This window comes from Molossus molossus, unplaced genomic scaffold, assembly GCF_014108415.1.
Source record: "Molossus molossus isolate mMolMol1 unplaced genomic scaffold, mMolMol1.p scaffold_m16_p_11, whole genome shotgun sequence".
Classification (NCBI taxonomy): Eukaryota; Metazoa; Chordata; class Mammalia; order Chiroptera; family Molossidae; genus Molossus; species Molossus molossus.
The window spans coordinates 18,348,703-18,367,103 of record NW_023425346.1 but is presented as its reverse complement, the minus strand read 5'-3'; the positions used below and the strand labels follow the sequence as shown (position 1 = coordinate 18,367,103).

General features: G+C 53.5%; 1 protein-coding gene across 7 annotated transcripts in view; it reads right to left on the bottom strand.

The window, feature by feature from the left end:
• MGAT5 (alpha-1,6-mannosylglycoprotein 6-beta-N-acetylglucosaminyltransferase) overlaps positions 1–18,401 on the bottom strand; it is a 295,024-nt gene that overhangs the window by 7,603 nt on the left and 269,020 nt on the right. For all 7 annotated transcript variants that reach the window (XM_036254997.1, XM_036254996.1, XM_036254998.1 and 4 more), the window contains 2 exons: positions 18,042–18,158; positions 11,945–12,019 (listed from right to left, as the gene is read on the bottom strand). In XM_036254997.1, coding sequence (XP_036110890.1) covers positions 11,945–12,019; positions 18,042–18,158 — 192 coding nt within the window. The remainder of the gene's footprint in view (positions 1–11,944; positions 12,020–18,041; positions 18,159–18,401) is intronic.

Genomic DNA, 18,401 nt, shown 5'->3' with positions numbered 1-18,401 from the left:
AGCTCGGTGTGCACACCGTCCTGGGCGTCCCAGGGCTGCCCAGCCAGAGGGAGGTGCTGTCTGTGCAGGGGCTCCTTTTGGGGGGCTGGCCCGGGAGCGCCCAGTGGTGGGAGGATCCTGGGCTCTGAATTCCACCTGTAGGAATTCACCCCCCACACAGGGACACGGCGCAGAGAAACATACAGGACGGCGCAGTTCTCAGAGCAGCAGCAGCGAGACAGCCTACGGGCTGCATTTGAAGCGGTAACTGTTTCAATACAAGTGGCCACAAAGAAGTGCGGCAGGCCCCTCTGCAGGCTGAAGGACCGTGCGGCGTGCCAAGCCCCGGGGGACAGGCAGAAAGAATACCATGTGCCCTTGCTCCTGCCCGGCGCGGGGGCCGCAGAGAAGGAAGCCAGGGCCAGGTCAGGAGGTAAGCCAAAGTATCCCAGTGAGTATCCTTCGGGAGTAGTTCATTCTTCCTCAGTTCTCTTTCCCCGCTCTGTGTGGCCGAGGAGCTGATGAATAATGTCAGACCCCAATCTGGGGACCCCCTTCTGGGGAGCGTCGCGGAGGGCCAGGGGAGCCTGACCCGCCGGGCCCCTGAGCAGTGAGGTGGGCGCACCCCAGAGCGCAGGCCTGAGCTGCAGTGAGCAGGTGCATCGGGCTCCCTTTCACAGCTGTGCAACTCGGGGCAAAGTACACACCTTCTGAAGCCTCAGTTTCTGCGTGAGAGAAATAGAGATGACGACACTGGCGACTTCCCACCGCTCTTACCTCCTCCTGCCTCCTTCCTGAAGGACAGATGCTATTCCACGACGAGAGAGGCACCTGGCAGGTCGTGGGCACTCACGGGGCTTCTGTCCTAGGCTGCCCGAGTCAGTGGCCGACACCCCAGACGCAGAGCAAGCCCGCGGATGCCCGCGCGTCACCAGGCCCGTGATGAGGGGCACAGCTGTTTGAGCCTGAGTGAATTTTGTGGGCAACAGACAGGAACCCTTCGCTGCACAGTGGCTGGGAAACCTAGGCCTGGATGCACATCAGCTGGAGACAGATCCCCCCCAGAGTCGGAATTCGGGACAACAGAAACGCAATGGAAAAGTGAGGGATTAGGACTCAGCTTCATCTCCTGGAAGTGATGCACGGCGGGAGGGTCAGCCGAGTGTCCTCCACACAGCCCTGGGCACCAGCGACGGACCGCCCCCGGGAGAGGGCCCTCCGGACTCCTCAGGCCCACGCGTCCTGAGCACAGCCTGTGAGCATGCGGCACAGGGGTGGCTCCCTGGTGGGGACCGAGTGCTCACTGATCAGAGTCCCTCGCTCACCTGGCCGCACAGGAAATGTCCCGGCCGCCTGGCCCGCTGCCCCATGAGGACGGCTGCCAACAGGCAGGAAGAAGGACAACAGAGGTATAAATGCAGTTACTGCTGAGCAGAGCATGGATGTTGAGAAAAGGCTAAATGATGTTTTCTTGTTTGTTTTTCTGGCTGGTTAACACAAGCAACTTTGTTTCTATACCTGTAGGAGATATCTGATAATGCCAATAGTCTTTTAAGTATTAAAATAAAGAGATTTAAATCCAACGTACACCAAAGCCTGCTGTGTGAGTATATGGAACAGGCCAACAGCCAGAGTCTGAGGTCAGACCACGCCACCCACGTCACTAGGGGCCAGGTGAGAATTTCTCTCTGCCTCCCGGCTTTAGTGCAGCCCAGCCCTGGATTAGATGGGGAGCTGGATACCAGGGCTGAAGGCTTGGATTCTGGCCTTTAGAGCTCTTAAAACAAAAACAAAAAACGTGGAATGGCCCAGCCGGTGTGGCTCAGTGGTTGAGCATCGACCCATGCACCAAGAGGTCGCAGGTTCGATTCCCGGTCAGGGCACATGCCCAGGTCGTGGGCCAAATCCCCTGTGGGGGGCATGCAGGAGGCGGCCAATCAATGTTCTCTCTCATCGATGTTTCTATCTCTCTCCCTTCCTCTCTCTCTAGAATCAATAAAGAAAAATAACGTGGCAGGCAGTTAGAGCTGAAGGTAGTGTCTCTATATCTGTTGACATCAGCAGGCCCTTAGGAAACTTTGCGCCTTGTTCATGTGTAGCCTCTTGTGGTAGCGGGCGGCAGTCCGGGGTAGACTTCACGAGGAAGACTCTGCCGTGGTGGGCCAGGAGGAGACGTGGCCACGGACGGCGTTCCACGTCAGAAAGCTGGCTCTGGGCTGCTCCGCGGGGTGCTGCCGGCACACTGCTGTGCAGAGTGATGCTGACAGGCCACGCCATGAGCTGGGCAGAAGGCTGGCAGACAGCAGCTGGTCCACTGACACTCCCCTCCTTCCTGCCACTCTGTGGAGGGTGCCCACGCCCCTCCAGAGGCTGGGGCGCTGCAGTGCTGGCAGCTGCAGAAGCTGGGGGGCAGGGCACCCCGTCCTGCACAAAGCACGTGCCCCCAGAGCTGCGCTGCAGGGTGGATCTGTCCCGCGTGCTCGCTTCTCAGGGAAACACTGCAGCCCACCTCCCCGAGGTGCTTCAACAGGCGAGCCTGGCCAGCCACACATGCACGAGGCCCCGGGCACCCTCACTCCGGGCTCACGGGCGCTGGGCTGGCACCCTCTCAGAAGTCTGCTCCGGGGCCAGGAGGGTCGGCAACAGTAGAAACAGCAGCAAGGCCTGCGGCTCGGTGGAGCTGAGCAGAAGAGGCCGAGAGCGTTCGCAGCACGTGTGGGGCCTGAGGCTCATCACAGGCGAGGCGGGAGGGAGCGAGGGATCTGGGCCATGAATCTGGTCCCAGCGGGTGGACTTGAGATGCCCCTTAAGCTCTTCACATCTGAAATGGAGGACACCACTTGTCCTTCAGTCCGTATAGAATCCCTGCACGGTCATGAGGTGACTCTTAAGGAGGAACCTAGAAATGTTAAAGTGATAATATTCCAAGGTCGACCATTATTTGCTACCAGGGTCCAGAGGCAAAGGTGGATTACATATGACAATTTATCCACGAGAGCCGTCCCTTTGCCCACCTGCAGCCCTTGTCATAGCCTCTTCTCACCCCAGATCACACCCCCGGGGTGCACATGGGAGGCTGGAGGTCGTCTGTTTCACTCAACCTCAGCATAGGCTAACATGGCAATGCCAACTGGTCTCCTCGCTGTGAGCACTCTTCATTCATTCATTCATTCATTCACTCAACAAAAGACCTGCTAAGAAGCAGAAACACAGAAAGGTTCAGAACTCGAAATGCCTGGGTTTGAATCTCCTCCATGCACTAGCCGGATGATCTTGGCTAGTTCATAATCTTGCCTCAGTTTTCTGTTGTAAAATGCAGAAAAGATCAAATGCTACCTCCTAGAGCTGTAGAGGGAATTAAATTAATTATAATGTGTAGCCCTGGCCGGTCTGGCTCAGCCGTCAGAGCGTTGGCACAGATCAAAGGGTTGCGGGTTTGATTCCAGTCAAGGGCATGTACCTCAGTTGTGGTTCATCCCCAGCCTTGGTTGGGGTCGTGTGGGAGGCAACCAGTCGATGTGTCTCTCTCACATCAATGTCTCTTTCTCTCTCTCCCTCCTACTCTACTGAAGATAAATAGAGACATGTCCTCGGGTGAGGATTAAAAATAATAATGATAATGTGTAATGTGCTCAGGAAAGTGCCCGATATGAAGAACGCCTCCTACCGCGGGCTCTCACTGTTACTACGTGCACAGGACTTTCCCAGGCCCTTGGGGTGACTCAGTGGGAAAAGGAACCAAAATCCCCGCTTCATAGAGCTTACAGTCAATGAGGGACACAGAAAGACAAGATGAATACATTCCCTATAACATGCTGAACGGTGATAAGTGCTCTCGAAAGAACGAGTGAGGAAAGGGGATGGAGACCGCGGGGGAAAGGGGTCCAGATAAGGCGTCACTGAGCAGGTACATTTAATTTTTTAAATGATTGACTGATTTTCTTTGAGAGAGAGAGAGAGAAGGGGAGAGAGGGAGAGAGAAGGGGAGAGAGGGGGAGAGAAGGGGAGAGAGGGGGAGAGAAGGGGAGAGAGGGGGAGAGAAGGGGAGAGAGGGAGAGAGAAAGGGGGAGAGACATGGACTTTTGGCTCCACTTGCGTGTGCATTCATTGGCTGACTCTTGCATGTGCCCTGACTGGGGAATGAACCCACGACCCTGGTGTATCAGGACAACACTCTAACCAATGGGACTACTTGGCCAGGCCAAGAGGTGACATTTACAGACACGAGGAAGTAAACGTGCACGTGTCTGGGAAGGACATTCCGCAGACGCAAACCAAGGTGAGAAGTTCTGAGGACAGAGCGTCGAGCAGGATCCGAAGGAGCAGTCGGTGTGCGGAGCAGGGTGTGTGATTGGGGGCTGGAAGAGGGAGGAGATGGGGTCCGGGGTCCCAGGGATCAGTGCACAGAGCTCTGGGGTGCACGTAAAGCTTTGGCTTTTCCTCAGAGTGCGATGGTGGCCACTGGAGAGCTGTGGGAGAGGAGCTGAGGCAGAACAGAGAGAAGTAGGGAAAGTCCGGCGGGCGGAGGGAGGGGGTGGAGCCACATCACAGGCCCCCCCTGCCAGCAGGTGCGCTCCCCACAGCCCCCTCCGCGCATGAGCCAGGGGTACAGCTCCCCCCCCAGCAGGTGCGCTCCCCACAGCCCCCTCCGCGCATGAGCCAGGGGAACAGCTCCCCCTGCGGTGCGGACAGAAGTCAACAGCAACAAGGGCTGCTGAGACCAGGTCAGTCCACAGTGGAGGAACGGGACCAGAGACACCCCAGAGCTCATTATCCCATCAGTAGGATGAAAACTGACGCCGCACGGAGAGGGACGGAGGGTCCAACGCCAGGACACTTCCTGAGTGGGCCGTGTTTGTGTAGGAACGAGACCCCCTCCCCACTGGAAGGCAGGCGGAATTTGGCAACACAAAGTTCTGAAACATCCCACCCTTGGAAACACACAAAACCCCGAGAACGGACTGGCCAGCGAGCAGCTCAGTCGCGAGTGGGCCGTGTCCACGCGGGGAAGCACGTTCCCTCTTTCACAGCAGCGCCTGTGAGACGTGCACCCAGGGGAGCAGCGCCCGCCGGCAGCCCGGGCTCTCCCCATCCTGTCTCCGGAACCGCACCCGGCCTCGCTCTCAACCGGCACGAAACCTGCCCCCACTCTCACGCAGACTGGGTCTTGAATTCTTCCCTGTGGGACGGGACGTCAAGAGCCCGCAGGTCAGGGTGGTTACGCCCCGTCTCCAGGCGCCTGTGGTGACAGGGTGACAGGCCTGCTGTGCTGAGAACCTGGGGCAGGAGCAGCAAAGGCCGAGGGACTAGAAGCCAAACGACCGTGCGGGAGAGAGAGACCGGCTTCAGCCCAGACCCAGGCACCTTTGTTCAGCAAACCTCCATGAAACACTCGTGTCTCACATGTTGACCTGGAAGGTTCTCTCATGTCCATTCAGAACTTTGCAAATGGCTGCTCCCGTCTTCCCCCGGTGAGAGGTGTGAGCATGAGCGGAGCAGCCTCTGGGCTCAGTGCACAGAAGAGGGGCCGACACGGAAAAATTTAAGAAACAGTACAAAACAGATGCCCAAACAGAAATGCCCAGGCCACTCAGAGAAAAACATGAACTCTGTGGGGAGGGGAAGAGTGATGGTGGTAGCTATCAGAAGGCTTCCAGAAAATAGGGACTTCTAGGCTAGGTTTTGTAGGCTGAATAGGAGTCTGTGGCTTATCACTAACATGGTGCTTTTCAGATAACTGATGCTCAATAAAGAGCTGCTGAACTGAATTGAGTGGTGTGGCACCCTGGAGCTCTGACAGCAGAAGTAGAAAAGAACAATATTGTAACTGAGAAAGGCTTTATACAGACTGAATGAGACATAAATAGTAATTTCCAATCTGGTTAACCAGCCCACTCAGAACACCGAACATCTGCATCTCTCTAACAATTATTTCAACCAGTCACCAAATTTCCCTAAATTTGCTTGACTATTCTGAAAACCTCCTGCCATAATTGCAATGAGAAAGGTTTCTTAATCAAGACAAACGGACAGAAAAAGCAATGTTCTGAACAAGTGAACATGACTTACTGTGAAAAAGTAAGGGGCCTCTGTAAGGACGGCTGAGTGACACCTGGGAAATGTTATTCACAAAACCACCAAGAGCTGGTTTAGACAGGGGGAGGCTCTTCCCCGGGACTGAAGCACTTGCTGGAGGGGCTGGCTTGCCCCTCGCTCTTGGCTGAGGGGTGGGATCTTCTCCACAAACTCTCACCCCATCCAGGCCTGGCCCAACTCTGACAGAGTGACTCCGTCCATGACACACCAGGTGCAAGTGGATTTCTGCGCAAACTCACACCGTCTGCAACCAGAAGGACAGGCTGGCATACAGGTCTGGAGGCAGGATCGAGTGTAAGGTCAGAAAAATTTTTTTAAAATATCACAAAACAGCCGGGGGTGTGGGGCAAGTTCTAGGTCATGACATTGGGGTTTGGGACAGATTTGTTACTTATAGCTGGAAATCTAGGGCCTGGAACAGAAAAACTGTTAAAAAAAAATAGTAACTAACTGGACCGAACATATTTCAGTTGCCTGTTGGCACCCACCCTTCTCAGCCTGTGTTGTCCTCAAAGGGAGCGAACTCTGCCCATGTGGACCCTGGGGCCGATTCCCGGCGGTGGTCGCGAATCTGTGCTTCCCCCAGGGCAACAGAGAAGGTGCTGGGAGACCGAGCTGTGGTGACCACTCCCCATGATCTCTCCACGTGCAGACCAGCGTGCCAACCAGGTCTCTGGAAAGAGCTAGGCTGAACCTCTCGCGTCCCCTCTCCTTTGACTGCTGGGAGTCGGCCCGGGAGGGAGGGAACATGCCCACCTGCTGGTTCCTGCCCACAGCAGCGCTCTGCACGACAGCCAAGGTGGGAACAGCCCAAACGTCCATCAACTGGTGAACGGATAAACATGTGGTATATCCACTCAACAGAATACTAGTCAGCAATAAAAAAGGAAAGAAGCACTGATACACGCTGTAACGTGCATGAACCTCACAGACATTGTGCTGAGGAAAAGAAGCCAGAGACCCCCAGCAAAGGCACTTCTAGAGACTGAGCACAGATCAGGATTTCCTGGGGCTGGGGTGAGGGAGCAAGCAATGACTACAGATAGGCACAAAAGAGCTGAAAGTGATGAAATCATTATCAAACTACATTGTTATGGTAATTGTACAGCTATCAACTTGCTTAAAAAAATCACTGAATTGTATCCTTACGAGAAGTGAATTTCATGGTTTATAAACTATACTTCAATGGGGTTGTTTTAAAAACACCTGGGTTGGTTTCCGGGCTCGTGCAGTGGCAAGTAGCTAAGCCTTTCAGAGAGTTTATTCTGAGCCAGGCACTGTCTTGGCCCTAAACGTGTTAATCTATTGACTCCTCTACCAGCTCTGTGGGGTAGGCAGTAGTATCCCCACCGCACAGAAGAGAAACAGCAGTGAGGTTAGGGCAGTTGCCCAGGATAACAGACGGGACAGAGCCCCCTGCTTAAGTTGGGGTCAGGAATGGCTAGGCCAACAGCAGAGTCGATTTTTCGAAAGCGCAAACATCCCCCAAGCTAGTGATAACCTCTCCCCGTTTCAATTCCTTCTCTTCTGGCCCTGCGGCCTGTCGCCCCACCACTCCCCGCACCCGGACTGCCAGGACTCACTGCCGGGCTTGTCCTCACTCACAGGGAGTTCAAAGTGGGCTCCGATGAGCCGGTCTCCCAGGACTGAAGCTGATTCCAGTGGCTCCTGGAATTAACCCGTTTTCCCCTCCAAAGCTCCAGAACGTTTTTCATGTGAATTACATAGCTCTTTGCAAAATAACGTGAGAGCAATCACCCTCCATATCTCTGGGGTCTGTACCGCAAGTAGAAAACAGGGTTGAAGAGCATAGGTATGGTTTTCAGAAATCAATCTGAGCATTGCTATTCCTTCAAGAGAAACTGCTACACTCTCTGGCCTGCGGCAAATACCCAGCTCTTTCCCAAGAAATGCCTGAGAGCCCTAACAGCTGCCCCACTCGGTTACGGGGAAGGGTCTCTGGTCTCAGATCACAGGAATCTGCCTTGCCACCAACCCCTGCTGCTGGCGAGGGGCCCTCATTTAGGGAGATGATTTATAAGACCTTGCGATCCATCGACATTTTTAGTACAGCAAACGGGAGGCAAGGACATAAAAGGGAAAGAGAAGCCGTTTTCCTGAAGCCAGGACTCGTTCCGTGGGGTGCTCCGGCCAGCCGGCAGGACGGACGGTCTCCCGCTGAGCCCGGGGCTTTGTCAATGGGCTTCCTCTGGCTCCTGATGACTTGGGTGAGCTGATGGACACCTCTGAAAGGGCTCTGGGATGAAAGCTTCCTCGTTCCCCTTGTAGATCACAGGGAGGGCTTGAAGGTGGAAAGCTGTCTAATTAGAGCTTCGCTCCTAAGGGAAGCCGGGGTGGGGGGGTGGGGTGGGGGGGGGTGGTTACCACCTCTTCAGAGCCCGAGGCTTTCCTGTTCCCACCGGCAACACCCCCTCTCCCGGCTCCCGGCTCCTGGCCCTTTGAAGATGTCCCTCTAGCTGCAAAAATAAGGGAGCATTCAAAGCTCCAAAACACCGGGGCCCGAGGCGACTGTTTCAGGCAGAGGCCCCAGCTGTCAGTCAGTGGGGTTCTGGAGGCCTGCCCTCGGGGGGAGCTGGGGGAACGTTAGGCCACAGGGGCCTGGGATAAGCGCACGACAGGCCACTTACCGCTCTCCTGCAGCCCTGGGAGAGGGGTTAGTAAGAAAACCCTGGGAGAGACCGGGAACGGTTTTCCTAAAACACCAATCTGACAGCATCACTGCCCTCACCCGGCCTCGAGACCTTTCTTTAGCTTCTCGTTGTCCCCCAATCAAACCTGAATCCTTCAGCTGAGCCTCAGCATCGCTGCATGGTTCACCTCCTGCTCTAGCCTCATCCTTTACATTGTCTGTCCCTTCAGTCACCACTAAACTTCCAATAATTCACCTCAACTTCTCTTTATCCCGCCCCCACCCGTACACCCCATAGCCCCAGTCTGCCTTCAGGACTCATTTCTGTAAATGCTTTGGGAGAGAGTCCCCGTCCCCGACCTGCAGGCGAGCTAAGCACCCCGAAGCATCCTGGTCACATCACGACTGCAGGGCGCAACCTGCCCCGTGGCGTTGCCTGTGGACCTGACTGGCTTCTCTGTGACACATGAAGCTACCTGAGGACAGGGGCTAGTCCTCTGACATCTTTTCTTCCCCAACGCCCAGCCCAGTCCACAGCACACAGCCGGCATCTATTTGCAGAGCAGAACGAACGAACAGTGGGCAAGGAGGAATCTCTGGGTCTCTGAGCCACAGGGCCCTGCGGAGACGTCTACGCCCAGAGGTGGGGCGAAAGGGTGGTTTCTTCATTAGCGTGTTTTCACAGTGACATGTTTTCCAGTCATAAGGTCCAAGATAAGCTTCCTGGTACACATGAGAAAAACACACAAAATGAAACACATGTGCTCACTCACTGACCCTCTCACCCACTTCGTTCACTCCCTCAGCTTGCCGGGCACAGGGCGCAGGGCTGGGCACAGGGCGCAGGGCTGGGCACAGGGCGCAGGGCCGGGCACAGGGCGCAGGGCACAGGGCCGGGCACAGGGCCGGGCACAGGGCACAGGGCCGGGCACAGGGCGCAGGGCCGGGCACAGGGCACAGGGCCGGGCACAGGGCACAGGGCCGGGCACAGGGCTGGGCGCAGGGCACAGGGCGCAGAGCTGGGCACAGGGCGCAGGGCCGGGCACAGGGCACAGGGCCGGGCACAGGGCTGGGCGCAGGGCACAGGGCGCAGAGCTGGGCACAGGGCCGGGCACAGGGCGCAGGGCGCGGCAGTGAACACGCTGGGCACAGCCCCTGCCTTACAGAGCATCCAGGTCTGCTTGGGGACCGACCTTCCTGTCTGAAAGGAGACCGAGTAAGAGATTTACAGAGAACAAGCCACATGAGAACTTTTAGGGACTGGCTGGGATTCAAGAATCTTAGGGAAGAAAGAAATAAAAACCTTCAAATAAACTTGATAAAGAGTCTTTTTACTTGTGGTGAGTAGCCCGTTTCTCTGACAGGAAGTGGGGCAGGAAAGGGGGAGGTGGGTTTCAGAAGCAGGGATCCTGGTGAACCTCAGGCAGCCTCCCGGACGGTCTTCAGGGCTGTGTGTTAAAACGCACTGCCAGAGGAGGTCACGGCAGCTCCCGCCTGCCCCCCAGGAAGGACCGCAGCCCGAGGGGACAGCACAGGGGACGTGTAGCTCTGGGCCACCTGCCACGCTGAGCCCGCAGAGCCGCTGGTGCAGGCCTGGGCTCACACCCGCCCAGCACCGAGCCGGACGGCAGGACCTGTGAGCTCTGTGACTGCGAGTCCCAGTCCCCGCTGTCACCTCCCAGGACTGCGTGAGAATGAACTGGGATGACGCGCTGTCGTGAGCTCGGTTCGCACTGGCATAAAGTCTGTGGGGAGACAGACGGCTGGGGGGGCAGGAGCAGGGACTGTCTGCTGTGCTTCTTTTAAGCGTCATACAAAACTGAGTGATAACCATCCAGATGCTTAGCTCTCATGGTGAAGTCTGATGGGTCACACAGTGTAACACAGCATGGTAATAAGATATGCTATGTGGAACATACCACAATATTATGCTGTCACGCACTGCGCCATCCATGCTAGTTTGCATTTATTGAGCATGGTGTGCCAGCCCTTTCCCAAGCGCTCCCCGTGCATCAGCTCATCTCATGCCCACATCGACCCTTTGCAGTTGTGCTATCACCCTTTCACAGGGGAGGGAACTCAGGCACAGAGACGCTGAGTAACACGCCTAAGTCATGCACCAGGAAGTCATGGTGCCGCGACTGGACCCCAGGTGGCTAGCTGCAGAGTGTGCCGCCTTGTGGTAAAGAAAAAAATCACAGAACCAGACCCACCACCCTGAAGCCTAGGCCCCATGGCTGTCCCTCTCCAGCAGCAGCTCCGGACGGTCACTGCTCACCAGTCTGCCAACCCAAACTGTTCCTCTGAAACCTAGACTGCGCCCAGGACCTAGGCCTACTTACATTTTCAACGTACCATTCCTACCGAGTCCGCACAATCCTCATCCCTTGCTGGGTAAAGACCTCTTGATCACCCCAAGACACTCCGCTCTGCCCTTGGCGAGGGCCCCTGACTTCTGGAATCTGGTCAAGGAGTTCCTCATTCTCCCCTACCCACAGGGTTTCTCAGTCTGCCTAGTTCCAGCTCTGTGTGGCTTCCGGAGCCCAAGGAACTGAAGGGTCATAAGTGACGGCAGTGACACTCTTGGTCTTTGCTTCCATGCGCACGAGCCGCAGCATCACACTCTGATGGGACCTACAGAACCCTCCCCTGCTTTGGAAATGAAGTTCTGCTTTTACCTGTTTTATACGCTTAGGTTTCATGTACAGTCTGTTTGAAAAGGGGTCCTGTTTTAAGGATGTTTGAAGACCACTGAAAAATCCTAACGTAACACTTACTAAAGGAACGCTTAGAAACCACAGGGTTCAGTCCTTGCTTTTCTTAGGGTGAGAAAGGACCACTGGGCAGGACCCGAGAGCTGTCCCTTGTCCCCCTCCCCACCCAAGCCTTTGAGAAGCCCCTCAGAACCCAGTCAACGTGGAGCTCTGATGGTCAAGTGGGTTTTCCTCTTGACCATCCACTTTCTCCCGTGAGTTTCCCCTGGGCCTTCCACAGTCACACAGAACATCCTTCCCCAGGACAGACGGACTCCCCTCAGCGACCATGACAGGGCATGCTTTAGCATTCCAACAAGTCGTCACCCAACTTCTACAGTCTTCCAAATCAGGAAAATGAACACAGAAACACAGTGAGCCCTTAACCACGCATGAGAGCCCCCCGGGGAACAGGAAGCAGGACACCGGACACAGCACAGACAGACGGACTTCTGAAGAGCCTTACCTGCTTTTCAATGAAAGCGTTGATCCTCTGCAGCACCCCCTCGCACGTGAACTCATACGGCATGTAGGGCTCGGTCTGCGGGAACAGAGCGTGGTGTCACAGACGAGGAAGACGCACCAGGGACACCTGCCCATCCCCCCGGACTCACATACTCAGGTCCGACGCCCATGTCGGCCTCGCGAAGGCCACAGCCACGAGCCCAGAGACCTGGGTTCACAACCTCACTAACTGTGGGGCCCTGAGCCAGCTGCCTTCCATCTCTGGGCCTCAGGTTTTCATGTGTAAAACGGTGGTGAGAAAAACCTTCCTCTTTGACGCTGTGGCGAGTGTCTACGGGGCGGGGGTAGAGCACTTTGCACCGGCCGGTGCGGAGCAGGCATTCGGCAAACGGGGGAGAATCACTTCAGAAGGGAAGCCTCTGGGCGTGTCCGCTGCGCTCGGTCTGAGCAGTGTGGCACAGGCGGGAACTCCACCTTCACACAAACGGCTGCTGAATGAATGCGGCTCACTGCTCTGAGAAAGGCTCATGAGGAGTAGTTTAAGGACCCACGATGGTGACAAAACACTGTTCTACTTTCGCAGGTGAGACTGACGTGTACCCGAAGAAATGTGATGAAAAACCAGAGTGGTAAAGCACCACAAAGAGTCCACCACAGGAGGCTCGAAGGTCAAAGCAGACTTGCGCTTTCAGGGCAGCTACGATTCTAGCAGGTCGTGGTGCGGGAGACACCGCAGGCACAGTGAGCGACGTGAGAACAGACACCAGGGCAGGCAGCGGGAGGGCAGAGCTCGGGAGCACGGAGGCTGGGAGACAAGGCTGGGAAGAGCTGCCCTGGATTTCCGCCAAAGCCCTGAGATCTCTACACGACAGAGCCCAGATTTTGAGGGTAACTAGAAACTTAGAGGTGCTTTGTTGGGGCTGGGGAGGCAATCTGATCAACACCGTGACACCTGTGGGTAGGGACGAACTGTGAGGTTGGTCTCTGCTGCACATTATGAAGCCTGTGCCCCGGGGGCAGCCAGTGAGCATCACCAACCTGAAATGGAAATCTCACTCGGCAAAGAACCATGAGCAATCCAGTGTGCTACGCTTCAGAGCCCAAAAGCACAGGACAGAGGGGCACCCTCACCATTGCCCTGTTAAGTCTATACTGCCTATCTTGAGTCTCCTGGGCAGAGCACTGGACAAACACCGATGAGCTGAGGCTGGCTCAATCATGGGACAGCTGACAGAGCAGCCTCCCTCTGCCGGCACACGAGCTGTTGGTTCAGGGCATCCTCTCCTTTGTGCGTGTGTGTCGATTTACACACCACGGTCGGCCCTTGTTTATTGCGGTTAATCAGTTCCAGACTCCACCGCGATAAATGAATTTCCGCGAAGTAGGATTCGTTACTTATACACAGTCGCCCCTCGCCACTTCGCGCTTCGACTTTCGCGGCTTCACCCCGTCGTGGTCTTCTCAGAGAATATACTATGTATGCAACAGAGCAAAGCCGCGAAGGTCGAGGCGCGAAGAGACGAGGGACGGCTGTACATCTGAAGTCTTCAACCATGATTGTTAAGCTCATGACACACCTTCAAACAGACAACTGGATGGTGCCTCACACAAGCTGTATCTCACCATCCCTGCCCATCTCTACCCAGGCAGGACTAAAAGAGGCTGAGCATTAAGTATTATAACATCAGGCATGAGTATTCTGTGAGCCTAGAGGTCACTCTGCTCCTCGACAGTTCATTTCTGAAGAATTCAAAGCACTTTGAAAAACTGACTTCCCTGTTCCGAGCTTGTGCTTTTGCACTTGCTGGATCCTCTTCAACCCCGACAGAGCCCTTTACACCAAACGAAAACTTCTTTTCTATTTATTGACTCAACCAGTGGATGATTCCAGAAACCTTCTATAAATGGAAGTTAATTAATTCACAGGGCTCAATGCAACACATACAAATAGTTCGTCCTGGGTCCTCCTAGCAACCAAACTCAGTTTAACCAAAGGGAGGCTGACTCATTCATTGCTTTGTGGCCCAATTCACTGTTTTAAAAGATACAAAGCCAAACAATTTTCCTATAAAGGAAAAGCATAAAAAACAAAATTGTATTCGTAAGCCGCCTCTACCATCCTGCGCTGCGCTGGCCATCCTGCTGTGGACGGGAACAGGGCCTCTGGGAACAAGCCCTGGCTTTGGGGCTGAAGAACACTAGCACAGCTCTAATGTAGGAGCTGTTGTGCAGGTGAGAGAGAGACAGAGAGAGAATGAGTGTGAGTGTGAGTGTGAGTGTGTGTGTGTGTGTGTCAGTCCTTTGGGAACAAGGCAAGGCCTCTTTGGGGAATGGAGTGGAAGGGAATGCTGATACCACACCCAGTCACTAAGAAACCCAAGTAGGGCAACTTGTGAGCAGAGCGGGAAAGTTCTCAGTCATCCTGCTTTGTGGAGAATGGACCGTGAATCATGCGGCCACAGGAGGATGCCTGCTGGCTGCACTATGCAGCTCCTTCTAGCTTTGGAAACTTTCCATCATCTTCCCGCCTTCTCCTCCATCTTTGTGTTTCAACCTGGATAATTTCGACTGAGAAGTCTTCAAGTTCAGTGATATTTCCTTCCGCTGTGTACAGTCTGATGACAAGCCCACTGAAAGAATTCTTCATTTCTGATACTGTATTTTTCAGTATTAGCATTTTCTCATTGGGTTTTTAAAAAATGTCCATCTCTCTGCGGAAATCCCCCAACTCTGCACATATGTTGGGTACCTTTTCCACCAAGTCTCTTAATGTATTTATCTTAGCATTTTATTTATTTATTATCCTCACCCGAGGACATTTTTCGAAATTTTGTTTAGATAGAATGGGAGGGAAGGAGGGAGGAATGGGGGTGGGGGGGGGGGAGAGAGAGAGAGAGAGAGAGAGAGAGAGAGAGAGAGACAGACATTGATGTGAAAGGGACACATCGAGTGGTCGCCACCCACACAACCCAACCAGGGCCTGGGACAAACTGCAACCGAGGTACATGCCCTTAGCGGGACCCGAACTCCGGTCTCTCTGGACCACAGGCTGACGCTCTAGCCGCTGAGCCAAACAGGCCAGGGCTATCTTAGCATTTTTAAGGGGCTGTATGATCATTCTAACACCTGGGACATCACTAGGTCTGGTTTTATTCACTATTTCTTCTCTTAATGATGGGTCATGTTTTCTTGCTTTATTGTTGTGTAATTTAAAATCTTGTAATTAAAGATGAGAAAATTTGGCACCAGATTTCTGACCCATTTCTAACAAGGGGAAGGTTTTAATGACGACAGTTTTGTAGTCATCTCATTCCTTACTTCATCTCTCTTCCCCTTTACTCTACTTCATGCTTCTAAAAATTCTATTATTCCAACAGACTATTCAAAAAGACCTAGGTGTCAATCCAGGTTTTACTACTTACTAAATGTGTGATCTTGAGTAAATTACTCAATTTCCTTAAGTCTTAATCTTCTCAACTGAAGAAGGGTTACAGGAGGCTCGTAAAGGTATACAGAAAGACTCTAGATCTGTAGAAAGAGGTTCTCTCTACATCAGCTCCATTATAATTACTTTCCCCCATAAATGGCCTACATAATTTTTGGAATAAGGTGGAAAAGGCTGATCAGGGTGTGACAATGTGGAGCACGAAGCTTCCATGGTGTGAACAGTCAGCCTCACGCAGGATGGAGCGAGCAGAGAACTCATGCTCCACTCCTAATGTTTTATGCATCAGAAGTTCCCCTTTGACTTCTGTTTGACAAAAGGGGGGCTCCATGATCCAAGATTTTCTACCTCTCTATTAGCTTTTAAATTAATCCTCTTAAAGGGGATGTGCACCTAACCAAGTATGTGGGTTGTATTGAGACCCTCCCAAAAGATATGATAAAGTCCCAACTCCCAGTACCTGTGAACATGATCTTATTTGTAAATAGGGTCTTTGTAGAGGTAGTCAAGTTAAAATGAGGTCATACTGGATTTGAGTGGGCCCGCATCCAGGATGACTGATGTCCTTGTAAGTAGAGCAGACAGACAGACCCCCCCACACACACACAGGGAGACTGCCATGTGATGACAAAGATGGAGGTTACAGCGTGGCAGCTGAAAATCAAGGAACACCTGAGCCACCAGAAGGTGTAAAACACAAAGGGTCCTATTCTAGAGGTTTTGAGGGGATCATGGTGCTGCTGATATCTTAATTTCAGACTTCTAGCCTCTAAAAGCATGAGAAAATAAATTTCTGTTGTTTAAGCCACTGAATTTGTGTTTCCTTGTTATGGCAGCCCCAAGACACTAATACACTAAGGGACTGGGAGACTCAAGAAGGAAGGAAAACCTCCAGTCCCCACAGGAATGCCTTCTGGTGGTGAGGCTTCAGGTGTGCGGCAGATGTTCTGATGGAGTCCAGTGGTACCACACTCCACTCAGCACTCCCTTGGCTTGGCCCCGAGGTCTGGGGGACTTCTGCCCTAAACTGTGAAGACCAGGACTGAGACTATGTCATTAACGAGAAGCTCTGGGAAGATCCACCCAGAGTCTACAGCCAGACCCTCTGCAGAACATGGTGAAACACAGCTGTGTTCCTGTTCCCCCGGAGATGCTTTGAGTGAGTTGGACTTGGCAGTCTGGGGGGTCACATTTCATTTCTCAAAGAGGAAACATGGTCTTCTCCATGGGTCAATGGCTATTCCTCCCAGGACTCATGCTTTTCCAGGCTCTTCCCTTCACTCACACTGCCTGGAGCCCTTCTGGGCTCACGGTTTAGCTCTGCAGACCCTACTCATCCTGTAAGACTTGACTCAGTGCTGCACTTTCCAGAAAGTCTCTCCCCACTTACACTCCTCAGCCATCTGCATGTTGTTATTGGCACCGAACATATTCTGCAAACACCTATTCCCCCCTCTCTCCATCCATCAGGGGAACCACTATGCTGGATTGAGAATACCAAAGTGAGACAGATATATTCACCACTCTCATGGCTGTTGGAGACGAGTGGAAATCTAGACTATCAATGACAGATAAGAACAACATATTATTATATATGTAATACTAATATTGACTTAATAATTTTAACCAGTTACATACTGTGCGGTAGACACTGCACTCAGGCTCTTCACACTCCCTGTCTCATTAAACCTCACAGCTGCCCGCTGGCACATCGCATTAGTGTGCACGAGAGGTGAGGAAACTGAGGCTCAAGGTGAAGTCACGCCTGACGGGGTGATGCTGGCACGTGGCAGAGCCGGAACCCACACCAAACTGTCTGATTCCGGTCTGCCTTCACAACCACGCCTCCAGTGCATCGCTTAAAAATTATAACAGGCCCTGGCTGGTTTGGCTCAGTGGTTAGAGCATCGGTCTGCGGTCCAGAGAGACCCGGGTTCAGTTCCTGCTAAGGGCACGTACCTCGGTTGCAGTTTGTCCCTGGCCCTGGTTGAGTCGTGCAGGTGGCAGCCACTCGATGTGTCCCTTTCACGTCGATGTCTGTCTGTCTGTCTCTCTCTCTCTCTCTTCCTCTCTCTCCCTCCTGCTCTATCTGAACCAAAAATGGAAGAATATCCTCGGGTGAGAATTAAAAAAAAAAATTATAACAGGACAAAGTGCTCTGCTCAAATGAGTGCAGGGGACGGGATGCCTGAGAGTCCGCGACAGTCCTGGGGTCTGGAGAGAGGATAGCTTAGCCCGTCCCTACCTGGTGGTAAGCTCCCTACAGGTGGCCGCCAGCCTCAAGCATGTGAGTGTCCCCTGGAGTGGCTCAGGGGGTGCTCTGAGTGCAGTAGGTACTTAATAAATGTCTACTGATCAAGAGAGCCCAGAGATGTTAGTCACTTTGTAGACAAGCAAGTACTGGGATTCAAGCACCACTGCTGTGTCTGGGCCCAGGAGTCCGGTCAAGGGGCCTGGAACCACGCACACCTGGACCCCAGCCCGGTGCCGTCTCAGACATCTGTGAAATCCCAGGCCACGTGTCTCGGCTGTTTTCTGATTCCAGAATTAAGCTGACCTAGAAAAGTTCTAATCATTCACACAAAGGACCAGTGATACTCCCCACACTTTTCAGTTCACACATAAAAGGGGGGAAAGGAACTAAGAGAACAACCTTCTGACTCAGAATCGCTTTCACCGCGTCCTCGACTTCGCCCTGGTTGCTCAGGTCAACAGTCCAGACATGTGGCCGGCCGATGAAAACTTCAGCGTACGGGTGCTGGGATGTCAGCTAAAAGACAAGACAAAACGTCTGTTCACAACACTTGAAACACAACCAACCTCTGGTGCTAGAGGAGGCGCCAGGCTTTTTATGGTACCAGGTTGTACTTACACAAGTAACAAAATACTTCTTTTGTCCTTCCCTTGACTATCAAAACCTCCTAAGCAAACCATTAGCAGGTAACAATAAAATAGTGATGACTCCACTTTTTTTGTTGTTGTTGACCCAGTGGGGTATTTCTTGGGCCCGCCA